General features: G+C 33.6%; 1 protein-coding gene across 1 annotated transcript in view; it reads left to right on the top strand.

The window, feature by feature from the left end:
• Positions 1-23,910, top strand: part of COL28A1 (collagen type XXVIII alpha 1 chain) — an 85,297-nt gene that overhangs the window by 25,218 nt on the left and 36,169 nt on the right. The window contains exons 10-19 of the mRNA XM_029283268.1: positions 3,359-3,412; positions 12,432-12,500; positions 14,118-14,186; positions 16,223-16,291; positions 18,724-18,792; positions 19,427-19,495; positions 21,239-21,307; positions 22,026-22,094; positions 22,492-22,563; positions 23,701-23,769. Coding sequence (XP_029139101.1) covers positions 3,359-3,412; positions 12,432-12,500; positions 14,118-14,186; positions 16,223-16,291; positions 18,724-18,792; positions 19,427-19,495; positions 21,239-21,307; positions 22,026-22,094; positions 22,492-22,563; positions 23,701-23,769 — 678 coding nt within the window. The remainder of the gene's footprint in view (positions 1-3,358; positions 3,413-12,431; positions 12,501-14,117; positions 14,187-16,222; positions 16,292-18,723; positions 18,793-19,426; positions 19,496-21,238; positions 21,308-22,025; positions 22,095-22,491; positions 22,564-23,700; positions 23,770-23,910) is intronic.

Below are 23,910 nucleotides of genomic sequence, written 5' to 3'. Positions count from 1 at the left end.
ATTTTTATATTGTAAATTAAATTATACTGGTATCAGTAGATACCATTCTGCCACATTGGATTAAATAGGTAAACACAATTGGGAAAAGATGGTCCACCAGGTAACTTGGTCCCAAGCCATGGAGGGCTTTAAAGATGACAATCAGCAACTTGAATTGCATTTAGAAACACAGCGGCAAACAGTGCAAGTCACAAAGTGTTACATGTGCCAGGTAACCAATACATTTACTCCAGCAGCTGAAGCTTCTAAATGTTCTTCAAGGACAGCCCCATGCATTGCAGTATGGGAGGACTGCAGATGGGAGGACATGTGGGCATGCGTGACAAGGAGCAGAGCTTCCTGATCCAGGAATGGGCACAACTAGTGCATCACCCAAAGGGTGCAAAGGTCCTCTTAGCCATGGTTACCACCTATATTAACTATTACATCATTTGGCAGAGAACTATTATAAACCTGCAAGTGGTACTCTTAAGGTACTGTAATAGAGAACACATCAAACTTCTCAAGAGCCAAAAGGTTCTGGTTTCTTATGTCAGTTTAAATGTTAAAATGCAGCAAACCTTTTGGAGAATGAATGTGAAGCAATCTTTTTTTATAATCATTTTTTTATTAAACATTAAAGTTCAAACTCCAAAAAAAATACAAAAACAAAGCAAAATGAGACAAAACTACACCAAAAAAGTGCATTAAAAAACCCCAGACATATACATAAATTGTTCCTCCTGGTTGAATACTGCTAAATATATTTCGGAGATAATAAACTCCTCATCCCTTGTAAAGCAGCCACCCAATTTATAAATTTGTACAATACTGTTTACCCAAGCCACTTAACCTGAAGATCTACTATATGGAAGCATACTTAACAGGTTAAAATATGAAGCAATCCTAATACTAAATAACAAATAAGAAACCTTGCTGAAAGCAAATAGCATGGCTTTTACAAAAGACATTTAGAAATTATTTGAAACATGACAATAATTTGCCTTTATATAATCTTAAAATTGTTATAAAAATGAAATTTTTAAAAATTCTTGTTTGGCTTGAGTTTCATGGAGGTATCTGACTAATGTTCCCAGATGCTTGAACGCTGGGTGCATTCCAATATCATAGCATAAGACTTTTTTTGTTCGAGAAACTCAAATAACTGAGAGCACTGTAATGTTGCCTTCTTAAATATGCACAGATTTTTGTCTCTGCTTTTATTTTTAATAGCTATCAATCTCTGAATTGTCATTTATTCATATTCAGTATTCTGTTGTACAGTCCTTAGCTTGAAGTAATACTGTGAGAACATTTTTGTCTTCTCGGTGGAATTGCTAGCTTCTGTCCCTGCCAATTCTTTAGCCTTTAGTAGAAAAAGTATCTAGCATTTCTCCATATTTATTCTTCTCTGTTTAAGATAGATTCCCATGGTAGAGAGTTGTATTGCTACTGAACATCCCTAGTTGATTTGGAGTTTACTTTTTGGATGTTTTGGATTTCAAAACCCTCCAGTTCAACGAACCATACCAGATGGAACAAGACTGGAGAAGCCTATAATTCTAAGGCAGTTTTTCTAGATTGTCATCCTAGCATTTTTGACCATGGCCTCTAGGCTCATGCCTTTGTTGCTTTGAAATACCAAACAGTGTGGTCTTTTTTGGTGATTTTTTGTGGGATTTGAATATAAGAGCATGATATTTCCAAATAAAATTCCCAATCCTATTTTATATTATTATTTGAAAATTGTGTAATTGCAATTCTGAAATTTTGTTGCTGAATATTGGTGATTTGACCATATGACAGTGTGACCAGTGGATCCTGTCTCTTGGTCTTGTTCAGTGTTTTTCAAACTTGGCAATTTTAAGGTGTGTGGGCTTTAGCTTCCAGGCTTCCCCAGGACAAGCATGTTGATGCCCATACAATTTAAAGTTGCCACGTTTGAAAACACTACTATAATAATTCCAGAGAAACAGTGAAATGACTCATTGGTTGTGTTATAAGTTGAGTGCTGTGGGTTAGCAATTTCTATATGTGAGTAATAACTTTTGAACGACTACTGCTCGTATTGTTTTGAGGGAGCTGTAGCTGTCAGAGTTTGTTCATAAAGAATAATTATATGTAGGCCTGCATATACTGCTTCTATTTCTTATCACTACAGTGTAGTAGGTTGGTAATTACTTTCCAGATCTAATGATTTTTTTCATCATTACAGTTGGAAGAAAAGTCCCTTATGACCATTTCCTTGGTTTTTCAGAGGCCTATTTATTACTTCTGATTCCCAGCAATGGCATTTATTTTTTAGTAAATTGCTTTTGATCTGTGTTTTTCAAATTTGGCAGCCTTAAGAGATGGATTTCATGCATCCTGCTGGGCAATTCTGGGAGTTAAAATTCACACATCATAAAATTGCCATGTTTGAAAAACATTGTCTCGCATCTTTATTCTCTCTATAGTTAAACAAGAAATTAAATGTATATTTGTAGCCAGGTCTTTAAATTTTAATAATTTTAGTATTGTCAATTTTTTATATTTTGTTTCTTAATATTACACATACCAGTGCATAATTTGTAGTATTTGTGCACTTACATATAGTGTTTGTGTTTGATCGTTCTCAATGAAAAAACAGTATATAAGTCATCTATTCTATATACAGTTAATAAAAGAGAAAGATGGTCTTACATTGAGAAAATAAATTATCTTTTTAAAGCATTTTCTATACATGTCTGCAACACTCACTTCATTTTTTTCACTCTTTCATAAACTGGATCTTTATGCTTAATGAAAATCCATCAGAATGTGGTTGTAAGGTGTGACTTAATAACTAAATATAAGAGGAAAAGCAGATGCTGAAAATGCATCATTACTTCATAGAAATGCTTCCTGTGTAATAGTTGGCTTTTAGTACTATTTTTATCACAAATGTTTCCTCTATATCATATATTTCTTTATATGACTTTAATCACTTGAAAAATAATAGAATTTAAGCAATTGTTTCAAATGACTAACATGGGGTTATGCAGTATGTCATACATATATATGTTTGTGATTAATCTTTGTATGCTGCCCAGAGTCACTTATGTAAAGGGACAGTTAATGTAAATCCTATAAATAAATATAATTCAGACAGGAGAAGTAAAACAATAGAACAAAATCTCTTTTGTAATAAAAATCATTCTGCACTTTGTTTATTTCAAGACTTTATGTTTGTTTGCTGGTTGCTTTTGTTGCTGTTATTGAGACTATGTACTAAATTCCATCTAGGATATCTAAGAAAAATACAACTTCTGATGAGCAAAGCATGATTCATAAATGTAATAATAAATATATGTCAATAGGTAGAAAATTTAATTCTCCCCCCCTTTTTATTTTGCTAAAGGGTATTAGTGGTCCATCAGGTGAACCTGGCCCAAAAGGCATTCAAGGAAACAAGGTAAGAGCCATATCATATATCATTTTACAAACACGGTAATACACTAATCATGTCCTTTTCCAAGATATTCTACCACCACTTCTACCACAATTCATAATTTTCTTTTTTTTTTTTCAAAAGGGTTACTTAATGTTCTCTGATCAATGGAATAGTTTATGAGCTCCCCCCAATTAATGTTAATTTGGTTGATATATCACATGTAAAACTTCAAGAAATGTTTAGATAATAGAAAAATTGGGGGGAAGATTTTTTTTTTTTGAAAATAGAAATTTTGAGAGTGTTGGCATAACTATCTTATGTTTTCTACACTTTTGCAGAAACAAATAGTTAGACGGGGAGACAGAACATAATTGCCCAGACAAATGCACTTAAATAATATCCAGGATTTCCAGATACAGGTGGTCCTCGACTTACAACCAAAATTGAGCCCAAAATTTCTGTTGCTAAGTGAAACACTTGTTAAATGTTAATTTTGCCCAGTTTTACAACTTTTCTTGCAACAGTTAAGTAAATCACTGAAATTGTTAAATTACTAACATGGTTTTTAAGTGAATCTGGCTTCCCCATTGACTTTGCTTAGAAGGTCACAAAAGGTGATCATGTGACCCTGGAACACTGCAATCATCATAAATATGAGTCAGTTTCCAAGCATCTGAATTTTGTTCATGTGACCATGGGGATGCTGCAACAGTCATAAGTAAGTAGATAGATAGATAGATAGATAGATAGATAGATAGATAGATAGATAGACAGACAGACAGACAGACAGACAGACAGACAGACAGACAGACAGACAGATATAGATAACCTTTATTGTCATTTTTTTTTACCGTGGGCACAGTGGCACACATTAAAATGAAATTTAGTTGCTTGCTCTCAAAGTGTACACATATGTAGCACACATTTAAACATACTACAGTATATACAACATATGTATAGTTCTACACCCTTACATATAAGTAACATATAAATATTAATCACTGTCCATCTTGAGCACATAACGGAAGGAGAAAGCTTTAGAGTTCACAAGATTAATACTGTATGGAACAAAACTGTGACTGAATGAACTGTTGTAATCCGAGGACTACCTGTACACCCAAATCCCAGGCAGGGAAACATAGTCAGTTCTTAAATGATTTCCAGAATATTTGAAGAGTGGAATCTGTACATATCTCTATGAAGATGCTGTTCCAGACGCTATGACAGAAAGGCATACTTCCTTGATCCCATAAGGGGACACGGCCAAGAGCACACCTACTCTGTCTAATTATATGGAAGAGACAGAAATAATAGGAACTAATTCTGCTTTTGCAATACTTTTTTCAATATCTCAGTTTAAAATGGAAATGAGATGTAAAAGTGTAGGTATGTTGCTTGCAGAGGGGAAAACATTCCTGGACATAGTTTTCAAGTTAAAATGTTATGGAAGGTTGTTACATCAAATTAATTTGGAGCAAGAAAACTGCAGACATAGCTCTTTTTCCTTTTCCCAGTCTTTTATTTCTAGTACACATTTATATCAATATTATCCTTGATACTTTTCACATCAATTCAAGTACTGAATATCAACATGTTTATAAATATGGTGCTAATACTCCTGTTTTGCATTTTGATTGTTAAATTACTGTGCTCATAATGAATGCAGTTTCTATTGCAGTATATGTGGGTGTGCCTGATGTGAAATATCTTGACCTTATTTCTGAGGGAACCAGAACATTTGAGGACACAGAGAAATGGTTTACTTTAGGCAGACCACATTTGTGACAGTAAAGATTTTGGAATTTTGGTCTTTCTTCTGCTTTTTCCTTGCGTTGATTATTTTTATCCTCGGCTGGTCATCTTTTCTATAGATCACTTCTATTATTTCAGCAAACAAATAAATAAGCAAATGGTTATGAGGATAAATGCCATGCATTAATGAATCTAGAGCTTTTAAATCGAATGGGTTGGATTCAGCTGGGGGCACTTGCAACTGTGCTAATTGTAGTACAAGCCCTTTTTCTTCATGATAGGCCCTCAGCTTTCTTTTCTATGCATAGATCATGAAACTACAGCCCAGACAGAACATAACAAAACAGATTGGCTCTAAGTTGACAAAAGGATAACAAAAAGTTGTATATTGTTTCCATATTTATTCAACCTATATACTGAACATATATTGAAGGAGGCTGAATTGGAAGAAGATGAGGGCGGATTTAAAACTGGAGGAAGAAACTTTAATTGTTGTGCTGGGTTGCAAATGTGAATAATAAGTTCTAGTAATATAGGAGCGCTGTAAAAAATGGATGATTAAAATTAAATATAAAAACCCACTAAACCAATGTTGAGCAACTAGGTAAGAATGGATAATGAAAACACTGAAGTGGTGGATAGTTTCTATTTTTTAGGATTTAACACGAAGAGAAAAGAATTCAGTAGTCGAAAATAAGTGCAATACAATAGCAATGAAGGAAGGCCTTGAAAAATATATTGATATGACATAATGTGTCTATACTTACAAAGATTAGAACTATTTGGACGATGGTTTTTGCTATAGTTTCTATGGATGAGAAAGTTGGACTTTGAATAAGCAGGATTGAACAACTATTCATGCGTCTACTTTCTGGTATTAAAGAAGACTCCTGAGAATCTAATGAATAGCCAAGAAAACTAATGAATAGATCATCTGAGTCAACTTCTGTCCAGTAGCACAATATTATTAAGGTATGGAGAGATTGCCATCTTTGAGCAGATTAATTTTATCCTGAAACATTTGATTTAGAAGACTGGCAATGTTAAACTTAAGGTACATTACTTGGGCAGTAGGGAGACTGTATAAAGAGCTGTGATGGTGCATTGATTAGAATGCAGTTGCATGCTAATTCTGCCGACTGCCAGCAGTTCTATCCTGACTGGTCAAGGTTGACTCAGTCTTCCATCCTTCACAGGCTGGTAAAATGAAGACCCAGATTGTTGGGGGCAATGTGCTGACTCTGTAAACTGCTTAGAGAGAGCTGTTAAGCACTATGAAGCTGTATATAAGTCTAAGTGCTATTGTTATTGTTATCAATTACTCTGTTCAGTAAGTAGCAAGTGAACTTTCTAGCATGGCAAATAAATTTCGTTCTAATGGAAAAAGAAAATGATGCCTAATTGATCCTCATTCTTAACCAAGATTTTGCAAGGCTGTATATTTGAAGATCTCCATTGATTACTTTTTAGATTTGCAAATATATAAAGCTATAAAAGCCATCAATATTAAATAGTTATATTTCAGTATTCTTTAAATTTCTGATAAATGAATTCCTTACTCAGGAAGAAATTATCAAGTAAAGTGAACCATTGTTTACAGTTAATAATTACCCATTCAACTTGAAAAGGTCAGTGCCGTTTTCATGTCAGTACGATGGCTGACACAAATTTTGTTATCTTTATAGAAAGATCGTTCAACTATTCTTTTTAACTTTCCAGACACTTATGAATGAATTCTAAGTCTAGTAGTTATTTATATGATGAGTACTCTTTCCAAGTATATAAATAATAAGTCTGTTCTCAAGATAATGCCAATGAGTGGAACAATTCACTTGCTATAGAAGGGCTTTCTCCAAGAGAATACTTAATTATTGGAGAATCGCAGAAGAAGATCTAGATGGTTTTTTCAACTACAGAACAAATATGGCACACACTTGGAACTGCCTGTGCTCAGATCTTCTGTTGATACATTCTTGTGCTATATAGAAATAGCTATTTTATTATATATGTGGATTGTTGAAAAGCCAATCGGTCACAAGATGGATTGATAGTTCCTGATATTCTCTTTGAATCACAGTCAGGAAAATTGATAGTTCATAGAGCAAAGCCTTATGACCAATTCAGATATTTTTTTCTACACTATCTTGCATAATTTGCATGCTTCAACATTATTAATGTAGTTATGAAATGTGCTTTCTTTCTCCCAGCTTTGATATTTTCATTGTTGTTGAAGCTTTTTTATACATGTTATTGATTGCTTTAGATTTTTAATAATAATTTTAATACTTTTTAAAGAAACTTTTACACAATGTTGTTGTCATTAGAGATGTTTTTGAGCAGATACAGTTAGAAGGCATTTTATTGACAAAAGCTGACGTTGTAAGAATAGAGAAAATTCATAGCTCATTCCTTTTCAAACAAAGAGTCCTGTGTACGAGCAATGTTGTTTTCATGTAAAACAATTATTATTCATTATTAAATGAAGTGAAGACACCTTGTCTAAATTCATGGTAAAATGGTAAAATGGTAGAAATACTAGGTTACAGAGACCATGTTTTTAATGAGTTGGTATAAAACAGTGCTCTATGACTTAACACTCAAAATAGACTATCCATAGTTAGTGATCAAATAATGAAACTTAATATCCATATTTAAGAAACTTCTAGTAAGAGTGTCATACAGTTGCTTTTTAAAAAGGCAGCTGGACTTTCTTTGTTTTTCCTTGAAGACGTTTTCCTTCTCATCCAAGAAGCTTCTTCAGTTCTTGGATCCATTCTTCAGAACTGAAAAAGCTTTTTGTATGAGAAGCAAAACAACTTCAAGGAAAAACAAAGAAAGTTGTCTTTTGAAAAGCACCTTTGGGACAACCATGACATGGATGACTGAGAATCTCCATAGACATTCTACTCAGGCTGGTAATTAAGGGCATACCTCTGCAAGAAATACAAAAGTGCTTTTCTTAAAAAAAATTATATTAAATGCTCTGTAGTTTTTTTTAATATAGTTTCTTGAAAGGATGACCACTTTGCAGGTAAAAAAATCAGATTTAGTGTTAACTTAGAGATTTCAAGAACAGATCTATTCAAATGGCCTATTTTTAATATTCTATGAATTATTGGCTGAAAAGAATCAACATGTAGATTGTGCCAAAATATATGCCTGCTTATCTTTATTTTATAATTCCACTACTTAGGAATTCTGATTCTATTATTTAGATTAAGCAAACGGCAATTTTAAAAAGGCTATGTTGCTAAGGTGTTTCTCTTTCCCTTTTATCTAAGCATTGCTATGTTACCAAAATGTGTGCAGATGGCCACTGAACCTTGGTTGGCAGCAATCAGAGTAAGGAGAAATTAGTCATTATTTGAGTGCATGGGGATAAATAGACCCGCATATAAACATTTGTACATAGTCAAATGTTTTGAACTTAAAACTACATTTTGAGTTAGAAGCATATTTCAAGTTTCAATAGGTGAACAGCTAGTTGACATGAATCTGAAACAGGATCTTAAAACTCAAATGCATGCATGCTTAAATTAGCAGGGTTTCATAGGGAGATTTCTTAATTTTGATAACAATTTATAATCCCATCTTTATGATTTGTAAACTTTTGATTTCATTTAATTTGATTGTTAATTGATTGGTTATGTGCTATCAAGTCATTTTCAAATCCTACTGACCAAATGGAGAAGACTTGAAAGAACAGGTAAGGACACATCAACATGGAGAAATGTGTTCCATGTTGATGTGTCTCTTACCTGTTCTTTCAGGTCTTCCAATGGTGGACTTGCTGTTGGTTGTACTTTTTTCTTTTGTTTCATTTTTCCCAGCCTTACAACCTTTTCCAGAGAACTATGGTTTATAACTTAATATTATAAGTGATTTATCTTTTATAGATAATAAATGATTTTGTCCATAATGACCATATCATTGCTGAAGGAAATAATGCTTTGTCTGGTCACAAAGGAATGAATGATTTGTTTTCATGTATCCCAATATATATGTTTTTTCATCTGTATATCAACTGAACATATGAAACTGATTGCAAAAATATATCTACTCAACAACATTAGATGTTTTAAAATTGGATTTAATTACCATATTTTAACAAAATACTATACTTGATGTTTCTGTTGCCTTTAAAATTATACGCTTCTTTATAGGAATTCTATCAGCATAGAAATTTCACCAAGATAATTAGAGGAAAGTAGACACATATTAGCATTGTTATTGTTGGCTTTTTTTATTCCATGCTGATGGGAAAAGTGATTTTTTTTTGTTGATAATTAACATCAAAGGATTAACTTTTATCCACTCAAGGAATTATGGGGGACAGATTTGTAATAAGTTCATATTATTTTAAGAAAATATACAGAATAAAACTGATGGAAAATATTGAAGTATATTCTAGCTTGAAAGAAAGTATTTTAAAGGATGCAATCCTATGCTGAAATTTAACTGATTCCACTACAATGGTTTCTGGAAAAATTCTTCTGCATGCTGGTAGAACGTTAGGATGTCTGTTATAAAAAATAATGAGGTTTGTATTTGCTCACAGTGTACACCATTGCCCTGAAACCAAATGCAAATGTTATTATTAATCCTTAGATTACAACACTAACTATACTATCCTTAAATATAGTTGCAAGAGAAACAATTTGGTTTAGTGGTTAAGGCATCAGATTAGAAACTAGGAGATTGTGAATTCTAGTTCTGCCTTAGACTTGAAGCCAGCTGTGTGATCTTGGACCAGTTCCTTTCTCTCAGACTTAGGAAGCAGGCAGTAGCAAACCACTTCCAGAAATCAATCATAACTTGAAGATGTGTGTGCATATGCATGTGTGCATAAACATATATTTCCACTTACTTTCAAATAAACAGATAGAAATTGTTTCTCTATTTTGACTCATTTACTTCAAAGGAGAAATCAAAGGGATGCTTAAATTGTTCTTACTGAGAACAATGAAAGAAATGAGTTTTATTCTAACTGGATTTTGTTTTATTTTTGAGAACTTAATTTATTGCAGATAAATGGGCATTTTTATGAAATTAGCATGTTCTCTTTATAAATTTAGTCTCTTCAAAGGTGGAAAATTTGTTTTCAAATATTCTCATCCATTCATGGTTGTTGATTTGCTTGCTGTTACAGTTTCTGTTGTTTTTGCTTCTATTCCTTCTTAAAGCTTTAATAAAGGCTCTTTGTCCCAATTAATTGCTCCATGGAAAATAAACATATAACTGAAAATTCATGCTTAGAAACAATCCTTGGGAAAGGAAGTATTTCCTGGAATGGGAAGATAGTAATATGTCAGACCACCTGGTATTATTCAGTGAAGTTCACGAAAAAGAACTAGAAGAAGCAGTAGGGAGAAAGCTTTGAGACATTAAGAACAGAGCTTTAATTAATTGATCTCCCTAAAAACAGATACTGTGCTATCAACACAACACTAATAAAAGGATAAGGATATGGCCGAAAGGGATATGGCAAAATAAAACTAATATATTGTTCAGAGACAATTCTGCCACCAAACTGGATTCACAAATCACCCTAAATGTGGGAGGAAAAAAAAAAAATCCTTCACTTAACATATGAGAACCATAAATTTTTACAATTGAAAATGATCATTGCAGCTTAACATACATTACATTGTTTTTTCACATCAGGTTTTGTATGCTATAGTGCTTGCTATATGTATTCTATCATATCATATATGTATAAATAAACACATATCATAGGAAAGACATACATATATATGATATGTAGATCCAAAGTTATCAGCAGTACTGTTCTTGATCTGCAAAAGTTAAGCTTCAAACCTTGCCAAGATTGTTACCAAATATGGTACAGCTTTGAAATTTCTGTAGATTTTAAGCTTACAAAAATAGCAGATAATGTCCCCATTTGTTGTTTATAGTGGGAAAAGGATTAGAAGTCAGTAGGTTTAATGTATGGAGAGAAGAAATATGTAATGATAGGAATACCAATAAAATCTGGATCTAGAATGCAAATTGATTTTTACATCCTTTCTACACTACTTTATTGCATTAAATTAAGAAGAAACAATATTGTATAGTATATATTTATTTGTTTCATCTGTGTATATGTGTGTGTGTTTATTTTTTTTTTCATTTCCTTGTTTTCTTTTTTCTTTTTAGTATTTTTCTCCCTTAGATTTTTTAGTGTTTCTTTTTTCTTTTACTTATGTTTATATTATAGATTTTATATCATAAATACAGTTTTTTTCTTTGAGATATACATTTTCTACAATAACAATATCCTGGATAATAATTTTACATATGATATATAGTAATAATGAATGTTTTAAAAAACAATTTAAAAAACTCAGAAGAGCAGGAATTTGCTGATAAATATATATGGGTGATTTGTTATAAGACTTGTAATCAACAGCATGTACAAAGTGGTGCTTTTGTCTATATCACGGATGTCAAACTGCAGACCCACAGGCCGGATGCATCATAGCAAAACCGCACCCACCCCATTGCCGACAATGGCAAAAAAAGTCGTGATACATTACGACACGTCACTTGATGTTGTGAGTTTGACACCCCTGGTCTATATAGGTCAGGCAGTTAGAAAGCATTAGATTTCTCTTTATCCTTCTTTAAGAAAAGAAAGATGGAAGAAGCTTTATTGGCAGATGCAAATAAATGCAAAATATCATTTAGGCTAATCTCCCAGAATAATTATTCAACTGAAAATTTCATCTGGAAGCACGTGGAAAGCAATTTTCAGTATGTGTCACCTTATAATTTTTTTTTCCTCTAGCAGGGCAAACATTAAAAATAAATGCAGAAAATATCTTATTAAAGATAGGAACAGAAGAATTAATAGAATGATTTATGGAGTAAACCATTATTTGTGAAAAAAATGTTGAGTTTTAATATTCTGACTGGCCACATGCTTGTAGTTCCAAAGGCCCTGAATTTGTAATTCCAAGGGCCCCTTACGTTGATACTGATGGATTATAATATCTCTTAGCTGTTTTTTTGTATTAAATTTCTCTTTTGTGTTGTGTTTTAACTATTTTAATTGTTTTATGATTGTTTGCCATCCAGAGTCACTGGTTTAAACTGGTCAACTATACAAACTGAATGAATGAATTAATTTAATTAATTAATTTGCCTGAAGTTTTAATCAGGATCCATTCATAAAGGATCAAGTTAGCATTGTTGCAAATCTGGGGTACACAAAATCCAAAAGTAATTTCTTACCATTTATTTTTCCATGATACAAAGAAGTAATAACTAATTTTTTACCCATTTTAAGGGAGAACCAGGACCAGCAGGTCCTTATGGTCCTGCAGGAATCCCCGGAATTGGATATCCAGGACCTAAGGTAATACACATCAAGTCTATTGCACTACTTCAATCATGCAGATAGACTGCAGCTCTATAGACTGCAGATAGGACAATTTATATATTATTGCCTTGTATGGATAGGCAAATGGAGCCCTTTTTAGCCATTCATTGATTTACATTTCTACTTTTTAATCACATATTGATTTGCTTTCTCACCTTTTGAATACAGGAAAATTAAGTATAACAGTGAAAATAGGCCTGACAAAAAGAAAGAAAACAACCCAGAAAGTTCTAATCTTGCCATTTAGTATCATCAGCACTGTGGTTCTAACAAAAGCTAAATTGTGGTTCTAATAAGCTAAATTTGTCCCTGGCCATCCAAAGGAGGTGTCCTTGTCATTTCTTCAGAATAAAAGGAAGAGACTGAAACATCTCTTTGACCTGAACAATGAGCTAGGATGTGTCTCTTCATGTGCAATCAAAAAGCCAGTGGCCAGAGTTCCATTTTGTTGGCAAGGAAAAACATCAATGATGTCTTTCTCACAAGTTAATGTATCTAAGGTGTAAAGCCAGCCAAATTATTTCAGAATATGACAAAGCAATCTTGCAAGTACATATCTTGTTGGTTCATTGTTTGATAGCTAAAATGTAATAATAGCAACTTGTTCCTTATCCAATGTACTAAAACCTTTCATGCCAATTAAAATGTGATGTCTGTGATAGCTCTCTCACAGTTCCTAAGAATAGGAGAAGACTGATGGGAGGATGTAAGCAAGAATCCATCTTGTATTGCAGCCATGATGGCCCAGATAAAGAATTAATATAAGAATTTTGGGGGTGGAGGATTTTGACATTTAGACATTGATGAATGTCTAGAAAAAAAAGTTACTTCTCTGAGAAGTTTTGCATTCTAAGAATTTCAACAAGGCCTTATAATGAAGTCCAATTTGTTTATATTACTTTCTTTACTTATTATGATGAATCATTATGCTAAAGCTTCTGTGTCTGCAGCTGGTAGGATTTGGGGTTTTTTGATAGAAAATGCACAACACACAGTGGTAATCTGTGCTATTTTTATTTTATTCAGCACTAACATCTAATGGAATAATATTTGTATAAATAGTGATACAGAAAGTCATAAAAGTGAAATGTTATGATGGATGGATCAAAGTTTAGCTTAAATGCTAAAGAAATAGTTGTGATCAATTAAGGCATAACAATGGCATAAAGGCATAAACCTATTTTGATGGTAAACATCATCAAGTTGATACTATGCATCTTTTATTCATAAGAAAATTATATTTTTCACTTACATATATTCTAATATAGTACATAACCTGTGGCTTATAATATATTTCATATTAACTCTGTCCATTAATTCTAGCAATTTTTTTAGTTATGATATATTTTTATTTGAAGAAGTAAATTAAAAGTGTGACTTTATTATACTTTCCATTCTGGTCCCTATACTTTCCATTCTGGTCCCTATACTTTCCATTCTGGTCATCTGCAGTCATCCAACCATGACTAATCTATCAGAACATTGTCATGGGCCTTAATAGCTAGATGATGCAATAAATGACTAGTAGAGAAATTGTCTTGGAAAATCTGTATGGAGCAATAACAAGTGTCATTTTAAAAATTATTTTACAAGGGTGATAGAGGTCAAGAAGGAAGAATTGGGTTTCCAGGACCAACTGGAATTGGTGAGCCAGGCTTAACAGTAAGTAAATTTGTAAATATTTTTTCTAGAATTATAATTACATTTTTATGTTTTGTAATTGTTAAAGTAAGTTTTGAGATAGCAATGAATTCTGAGAGGCAGCTTAAACTAATTGTGATTAATAGCTAATTAATAAATATAATATCCAGTAGCATTCTCGGGTTCTGAAACATCTAAAATATTAAAGCAACTTGTTAAATCCTTTAAAACTAAAAAACCTATAAAAAAAACTGGATATGCAGATGTTAAGCCTTGAGTGCAATAAAAAATGAGAGGTTCCTGTATTGTCTAGACCAGCAGTGCCCAACCTTTTGGGCTCTGCAGACTGGCAGTGGAGCGGAGATGGGAGAGAGGGAATGGTTTCACAATCTAATCCTCTGCATGCGTAAATAAAACTTCATGTGCCTCCTCACTGCTTGCACAATCTAATCCTGCGTGGCTCCTGTTTCCAATGGTATCAATCTGCGGTCCAGCAGTTGGGACCCCTGCCTAAACAACGGGAGAGTATCTTAACTTCTATAGCAAGTCTCAATTGATCTCAAATTGCAACTTAAATAACAAAAATTAATGTTTATAATTTATAAATATGTATAATTTATTGGGGACCGAGATTGTTGGGGGCAATATCCTAACACTGTAAACCATTTAGAGAGGGTTGTAAAGCACTATGAAGCAGTATATAAGTCTAAGGGCTATTGCTATTGCGCTATATTATGTTTGAATAAAAAGAGACTGTCAAAAACAACAATTCACTGAAGACGTAATAATATTTATACTTCTTTAAAACATGTTTCTACAATGTTGCTTTGCTACACTTACCAAGTCTGGAGGTGGGATTAGCAAATTGTATAAATATGATTATGAGATAGAAGCTAAAACATTTTCAGAGAATGGATATGGACTTTGACAACCAAACAACACTGATTGATTTTCTGTGCCTTTACTAGGGCTAAAAGGCTGATATTGCATATATTGCAGCTCTGGAAAAATAAGTATATGGCTCCATTTATTCCATGGGTTGAAGACCTTATTGCACTTGCCTTTTATGAACAGATTGCCTATAGACATAGACTTTATATAGACATGTATAATGAAATATGGGAGTCATTTATGCAGAATACAGTAGATTGTTTTTAAAAGATACTTGTATAAATTATTAGAAATACTGTTTGTGTGTATGTATTTGATTAATATTTGCATTAGACAAGTATATATAGAATTGTAACTTTTATTGTTATAATGATGCACAAGTATCATAATTGTGGTTTTTTTCTTTGTCATATTTCTTTCATTTTTTGTTAAACACTTTTTATGTGTTATTTTTAAAAATAATAATTAAAGTATATTAATAATAATACATGTAGTACTACAATAGTGAATGATGTGTTCTGTCTGGCAATCTTACAATAATTAACTTTGACATGTAAATAGCAATTTTACTGTTTTCCCTTTTATCTTCAATGGGAGTGAGCAACTTGTTTGGTCTGGTAAGTGCATTTGGCATTTTGAGAACATGTTCCAAAAATCTTGCCTAATAAATTATGATACCAGATGCTTGATCAAATATGCAATCTTAAAGTTTTGAAATATCGAAAGAACAACTTTGATACTTTAAAACTTTGTTAATGCTTTATTATGATTCTATTCCATATTGATTGCGATTATTTTGGTATGCCTGATCTAATCTTATGCAGATTTGTTCTTTGTGAAGATTTTTAATGCTGGTATAGTATTGTTTTTATAGTATTAATTTAGTTTTAAATGATGGATACTATGGAAAAAACTCCTGTTGGGTAGCCTAAAAATGCTATTTATCAAAAAGACAATGAAAATAAACAGTATGCTTGAAGTTAAGCTAATTGTATACTTTGCAGCAAAGGAATCTAAATTAAGTAAAAATCAAAGTCTTCAGTGAGGGTTTTTTAGTGTCATGGGAATATTCCACAACATTGAGGAAGGCGGTCTATATAGAGAGAATAGTGTGTACATGAGAGCTGTATCATCTATTCACAAGATTTTTTTTCTTTGAAATTCAGGGGCCACGTGGTCCTGAGGGATTGCAGGGTGAAAGAGGTCCACCTGGGGAAGGACTCCCAGGACGGAAGGTAAATATTCTATCTAAAACAAATAGACTTCCAACTAGACAGAGTGATTATTTCTTGTTTGTTTTAATTATTTCTTTCTAGGAATTTGTTCACAGGCAATGTCTTCTTGCCACTAGGTTTTTCAACTTTAAAACATTTCTTTGTCCCCTGAAATGCAAGAAAACATGTTCCTCCTTTTCATTTTCTAGACAGCATGAGTATGACAATTCTTCAGTCTGATGGAAGCTTTATTACATTTTGTTGAGTAAAGTTCAGTAAAGACACAGGGCTTCCTAAAGGTATAAAAATGATGCACGGAACAAGTAATTAGGGATACGTTTTTCAGCTTTATGCATATTTTTAGAAATCAGTTCACCTATTTAAGTGAATAACAGCGGGCTTAAACAGATAAAGGGAATTTCTGCAAGTAATGTATACTTAAATGTTTGTTTTCCATAAAACATAGTGATGACCAAAAACTAAACCTGAATGGCTCTAAAAAGTACTGAAAGTAGTTCAGGAGCTATGCTAAAATACTTTTTCAAGTAACCAGCCTGATGCCTACAAAGAGTTAGACAATAGTGCCTTTGCACTCAAGTTTTTCAGCGGAAATTCAGAGGAATGGGTTTTCTCATAGCAGATTTGTGGCATTATTTTTCCAATGTCTACCTTGCAATTTCTCAGTTTTTATCAATGGTGAAGAAGGTTTTTATTTTTTTTTACTTTAGTGTTTAAGGATTTCTCTTGGGCTGTTTTGTGCCTATTTTAGTGTGAGAAGGGCAACAGAGGGTGCCACTCAGAGGTTTCTGTGCTAAGGGTCGAGCAAGTCTAAATGGTGAGCATAATTGTGGGTCAAAGCCCCTACCCTTTTGTACATATGCCAGCATAGTATATATGTACAGGTCATCTATCTTCAGTTCAAACCATCATTTTGGGCTCTCTTGGCCCACCCATTGCAAATGCACATGGAACTGCTACTGGTATTGTTATTTTCTGTTGTATATCTATCTATTACTCTAAAACCTCCCTGGATCCCTAAGCCTTTCTATTCGAAAGAAGTTCAGAAGGAATGGTTTTCCCATATTTCTTTAAAATTTAATGGATGCTAGGAGACTGCAGGTCACTTGAGCTTTTACAATGAAAATACGGGATTCTGTAATTAAATAAGAATCCCCTACTGCTCTCTATCCATGCTGGTATCACTGATCATCTTCATAGGAAGAAAACAGACCAGCAAATTCATTCACATCATATTGAGTGACAATTGACAGGAAAAAATGTGTATGTTTTCTGCATAGTACCATAATTAGTAATCATTTAAAGTCTTTTCCAGTGAGACCAACAAACATTTCTATCCTGAGCATCCCTAGCTTTCTTATGTTTTCCCAGACTTTTTGTTTCATTCGACCTTGAATTTGAATGATGGGACCCAAGGAATGTTATAATGAATCTCCATGGACATTTATGTTCTTATGGAGCATTACCAGCTTTTGGAAGTAAAATATGTGGAGCTACTAAGTAACAAAGAAGTTTAAAAATATAAAAACAATGATTTAATTGTGGGAATTAAAGCAATATTTATTTCCTCTTCCCACATGTATCCTGTACTGACCAATATACACTGGAAGATTCATGACCTCCTGCTGGTTGAGATTGCTCATTTGTTTTTCTACAGGCTTTTCCTGTCCAATTTACAATTTATTCATATTTAATTGAGGAAACTCTGATGACAAAATTTAGCAGGAATTAGATTAAAACCAATTCATTTTACTACACATGCATATGGGGAGGTGAGGTGAACGCTTGAAAAAAATTACTATAATTTAAATCTTAAATCTTGGGGGTCTGTGGCCATGGTCCATGACAATAAAGATATTTAAAGGGGGACATGGTAAAGAAAAAGTTGACAACCATTGGTTTAAGTCACAAACTGTATACAGGTAGTCCTCGACTTACAACAGTTTGTTTAGTGACCATTCAAAGTTATAATGGCACTGAAAAATGTGTCTTCTGACCATTTTTCCCAGTTACGACCTTTGTAGCACCCCCATGATCATGTGATCAAAATTCAGATGTTTGGCAACTGGTTCATATTTATGCCAGTTGCAATGTCCCGGGATCATGTGGTCACCTTTTGTGATCTTCTGACAAGCAAAATCAATGGGGAAGCAAGGCTCATTTAACAACCAGGCTACTAACTTATCAACTGCAGTAATTTGCTTAACAACTGTGACAAAAAAGTCGTAAAATGGGGCAAAACTCACTTAATAAATGTCTCACTTAAAAACAGAAATTTTGGGCTTATTTGTGGTGATATGTTGAGGACTACCTGTACCAAAGACCTGGTCCTTGCTAGTCTGGCTGTTCAAAGGTAATTTAATCAACTATCCTTCTGTGGTAAATGTTAAGTACGGTCCTGAATCAACTCATAAAATCTTAACAAATCTTTCCAGGGAGATAAAGGTTCTGAGGGACCTGCTGGACCAGTTGGAGCCCCGGGCCTATCCATCAAAGGAGATAAGGTACCCTATAGAATTGACTGTATAAACAGAATGCAATACTGCTGAACCATCAGCAGTTAATTTGCCACATGAAAAATGCCTCAGAAGAATTAAAGGAAAAACAATAAATTCAAAGATGCGTCATGCTAAAACCGCGCCCACCCCATTGCCGGCAATGGAAAAAAAGTTGCGATATGTCGCGACACATCACGTGATGTTGCGAGTTTGACACCCCTGATATAGAGAACAACTTATTAAGCTGTGATGTTGCTTAGAGGTAAAGTCAAGATGGTGGTCTCACATTGTAACTGATACTCTTTCACTTTTGCATATGCAACATATAATGTTTTATGCACATACAAAAAGGCAAGATTTTTGATCATTTTGCCACAACTGCCATCTCGAATTTTCCCATGGATGTTGCAACATTAATTAACATGAGATAATTACAATATCGCTGTCTTGTGACATAGTCTCATTATTTTCCAAATTGTTCTTCTCTCATTACTCTTTCCCACCCAACACAGTTACGTTCCTTTTGAATACTTTGTAAGCTACTGCAATCAGAATGCATGTGACTTTCAAATTTGAACCTAACATCATGATGGTGATACTTCAATTAAAGCAATAATTTATGGGAGTATTTTTCATATAGGGTGAACGAGGATTGGAAGGAGTGCAGGGCCCAATGGGACCGCCTGGAACTGGCATCCAAGGAAATCAGGTAACATCTCATTTGGTCCCATCACCTCACAATCCATCCTGCCCTAAATATTACAAAATTGTCTGTGGAAGACACCTACAATATGTGACCATGGACTATTTGCATATCTGCAGGTTAATTTATGATTCCAGGGTATTGATTTAAGTCACAGTGCCTTAAGAACTCCAAGCAAATTAGATTTGCCCAGCAGGTTTATAGACCTTTAATTTTGTACTGTTTCCCAAAAAAGAGGCAGGCTTAATGCTAAAGCAAAACCAATCAATATACAAGCTGCCTTATATCAAGTCAGACTCTTGGTCCATCTGCCTTTGTTTTGGTGACATAATTTTTCCCAAGGTTTCAGACTGCAGTTCTCCAAGTCTCCCAAAAGAAATCTGGGATTGAACCAGAGAAGCACTGTATGCAGAACTGGTATTTCATCACTGGGCTACAGCCCTGCCATTTTAAGAATGAAAACAATGTATCTTTTCATAACAATTTATATTTCTTAATTTAAATTTATTAAGAAATGTAACAATTTATATTTCTTGATATAATTTATAGCAAACATTAAGAATAGCTACAGGTATCATCAAAAGTAAACAAATTGATTTTGGATGTTTGTTGGAGTACAATGAATTGTTCTAAAACTCTACTTAGATCTATAGTTGAATAGGACCAGTATAGTTTATGTGCTTTTATTCAATTACAGTCAACTATATTTTTTGTAACTTAATGTATGTCTGAGTTCATCTGCAAATCTAAATAAAATGCTTACAGTTTGCTCCTCATGCAGAAAATTAAAATTTGTTTCTGTATATAAATGTGAATGATCTCTAAAATCAAGATGAACACTTTAACATTGGATTAGCGTTGATTTAAAAACTAGGAGAAGCTTTCATCCATCAGTAACTCTAAATCTGGATTACTTTAAAGAGCTCTCACAACCTAGTATCTTTTGGCTTTTTGTAATGCAACCCTAGAATTCCAAGCCAACAAGGAGTTTTAATTCATTGTAAATCAAAGATGGAATGCATGCATTACATGCAGCAATTCCTAGGTTCAATTCTTGGTATGTCAAGGTAGCAGTTAAGCTTAGATGTGACATAAGATGTGACATAAGCCGTGATGGTGCAGTGGCTACAATGCAGTATTGCAGGCTAACTGCCGACTGCCAGGAGTTTAATCCTGACTGGCTCAAGGTTGACTCAGCCTTCCATCCTTCTGAGGTTGGTAAAATGAGGATTGTCCCATATTATTGGGGGCAATATGCCGATTTTGTAAACTGCTTAGAGAGGGCTGTAAAGCACTATGAAGTGGTATATAAGTCTAAGTGCTATTGCTAAATGCTATAAAAAATGCTGAGGCCTTCAACCTTGTACCAGCCAGAGTGGACAAATCTGGATTAGACCCACAAATTGCCAATACAGTTGTTCTTTGGTCTAGAAGTAATATTCTTCAAATTATTTGGTTCCAGCACATTAATATTTGTCCAAGAAAGTCTGATGCTGCTATAACTGCATAAAAAATGTGATAGATATTATGAAATTCAAAAATATGTAATAGTGTAATAGAAATTATGGGACGCATAGTTAAACTTCAACAATAAATAAAAGGATGTTTAAGCTTGCATTTTGAAGTAGAAGTTACCAAATATTTGTGAGTCAATTTTCTTTCTTTATTATATGATGACTGTCCATTCTGTCAATGTAGTTGATACCCGAGGAAGAGCAAGTTTAGTCAATTGAAAAATTATATTTTCAGGGTATTCAAGGGGTAAAAGGTGCTCCTGGTGTGAAGGGGTCACGAGGAATAGGACTGCCTGGACCAAAGGTATGCATGTATTAAATTTATAGGCTGATACAATCTGTTAGAACTCTGGTGCATTTACAAAATACAACAATAAAAGCACAATAAATACACAGAATATATACTCAAAAAGTAATGTCCAGAGAAAATCAGGAAATGACTAGGCTCAGCCCAAGGAAGGGGTCAAACACATCATCAGTCTCAAATCCCTTCATGCCCACAAGAGATCTAAGTCCAACTCACCTTGAATTCATTAGCTCCTATCTACCATCAATTTGCTTTGACTGTTAGTAGTTCAGATTCTTATAGAGATCTTAAGCTTATAATAAACCTATTAAACCTGATTTCCTGTGCTTGGTAGACAAGTGGAATAACATGTGACCAGCTTTGATTATCTATCAAAACTTGTCTCCTCCTTAAAGCTCAACAGCTAGTAAATATTTTCCTGTCGACCAGAAACCCACCCATCGCTTTTCTACACTTCTGCCTTAGATATGTGGTGGCAACATCAAAATCTGGAGAGAAACACTTTAGCAGAGCAATGAAGCAATGAGTGAGGATGCTTTTCCACATCTAGTAATGAGAGTTGAGTCAGTTTAAACTTTAGAAGGCAACATGCAAAGTGAGGGCTCTATTCTTTACATGAAAAAAATGTGCATCTGTTTATGTCTATAAATAGATAATGTATGACTTATAAGTTATTGGGAAATATTTATTCATTAATATTTTTTATTTTTATAAGGGAGAATTGGGACCATCTGGACAAAAAGGAGATATAGGAGCACCAGGAATTGGGCAGCCTGGACCTAAAGTGAGCCTGTTTTGCACTCATAAATCTAAAATTTAATTTTTGCTTAATGAAATGAAGACTTGAAACTTCTCTATGAGCTGTGATTCTGGAAACTGCATTATCCAAGGGGACAATTCTTTGAATGCAGTAGGAATATTTGTTATATCAGTTAATAATAGCACACAAATATTTCTCAATATTGGCAAAACACAAAATTAGTGATGATTCAATATCTGACAATATCTAAGTAAGTTAATGTACTCACTTTCATTCAAGATAAAAGCAAAAGTTATTAATCGAATTTCACATATTTAAAGAATTAGAATGGAAGTAATCATCCTCCCCAAACAATGCAAATCTGTTGACCATTTTTTTTTTTTAAAAAAAATCGTTTAAAAAATGATACTTTCTTTCAAAGGGAGACCCGGGAAGATCAGGATTTCCAGGAGAAAGTGGGAAACCAGGAATACAGGGGATACCAGGAAAAAAGGTAATTGATTTGTTTGTTTAATATATGTGGGTTCAAGACAGGGCTGCAGTTCCATCAAGTGAATGAGGGAAAGGCATCCCTTCGTGTCCCTATGCCCCTGTCATCACCACCACCATCATCATCATCATTATGTGTTTGAAGCAAGAAGAAGTTGGGAATCTACCATGCTTGTTCATGTACAAGAGGAGTACTAAGGGAATAGGGAGGGGGTACATTTCTACTTGCTCCATTGATAACTTATGTCTGAAAGATGCTGCAGATCCTTTCCTAAAACAAAAAGTTTCAGTTAACGCTTTTTTCTTCCCACCAATTTTGCTCACTCATGCAGCTTTAGAGAGATTAAGTTCTAGTTGTATTTTTTTTATCCACACTACCATATTATGTGTATTTATAATAACGAGAATATGGATGTGGTCCTGTAGATCAGGCATAGCATCCTGTGGGGGCCTTTTCACATTCCCTTTTTCTGTCAAAAATGTGTTGGGATATGAGCCAGTTATATGCAATTATAATGAGACTGTAGAGTTTGACCTATGAAAGTAGGGAACGTCCGTGCATGTGGAAGACAGGAAGTTTATTTATTGCTTATATCCACAGACCATTACATTACCTTTCTGAATAAAACTATGATATTGGAAATCAGTCTGACCTAGAGAAAAGAACCAAGTATAGTGGCTGGAGTGGAATGCCGGTTGAGGCTTCAATGTTCTTGCTTGCATACCCTTTTGACTCCTTGCAGCACATGGACATCACCCCACACTTGCACATAAATGGGATGGATCGAATGTAAAAGACGCCAATGAGCTGCTTTTTTTAAATATAATTTGGGCCTTAAGCAATAAGGAGTACTCTATTCTCTATGCTGTCACAAATTTATATTAAGAAGAATAAACTGTTATGAATATATTTAGGTCACTTAAATCTCACATCTCCATTCTCATAGTCTTTTTTTTAAAAAAAAATAGAGTGAATGCTTTAGACACTTGCACTTTTTATATTTTGAATTATTATGTTAAAGCTACTGAATTTTTCATGTTTTAGTTTGTTGTTTCAGATGTGTTTTGTTTGTTTTTGATATAATACAGTATATATTTATAGTGCTGAGTGGAATTAATACCTTAATTTTGTTGATAATAGGGAGAACAAGGACCATCTGGTCCAAGAGGCCCAGAGGGAATTCCAGGGAAAGGGGACTTGGGTCCAAAGGTATGATTTAATTTATTTATTTTATAATTATGTAGTAGAACAGAGAAATAAAAATTCTTGAAGAATCAAGCCATATACAGTAGTATATTTTTATCCAAGATGATGCTTTTTCAAATATGCTTTCAAGTTTAAATATTTTCA

The sequence above is a fragment of the Protobothrops mucrosquamatus genome, unplaced genomic scaffold (genome assembly GCF_001527695.2).
Source record: "Protobothrops mucrosquamatus isolate PMUCROS unplaced genomic scaffold, P.Mucros_1.0 scaffold45, whole genome shotgun sequence".
Taxonomy (NCBI): domain Eukaryota; kingdom Metazoa; phylum Chordata; class Lepidosauria; order Squamata; family Viperidae; genus Protobothrops; species Protobothrops mucrosquamatus.
This window is presented reverse-complemented; position numbering and strand designations above follow the sequence as displayed.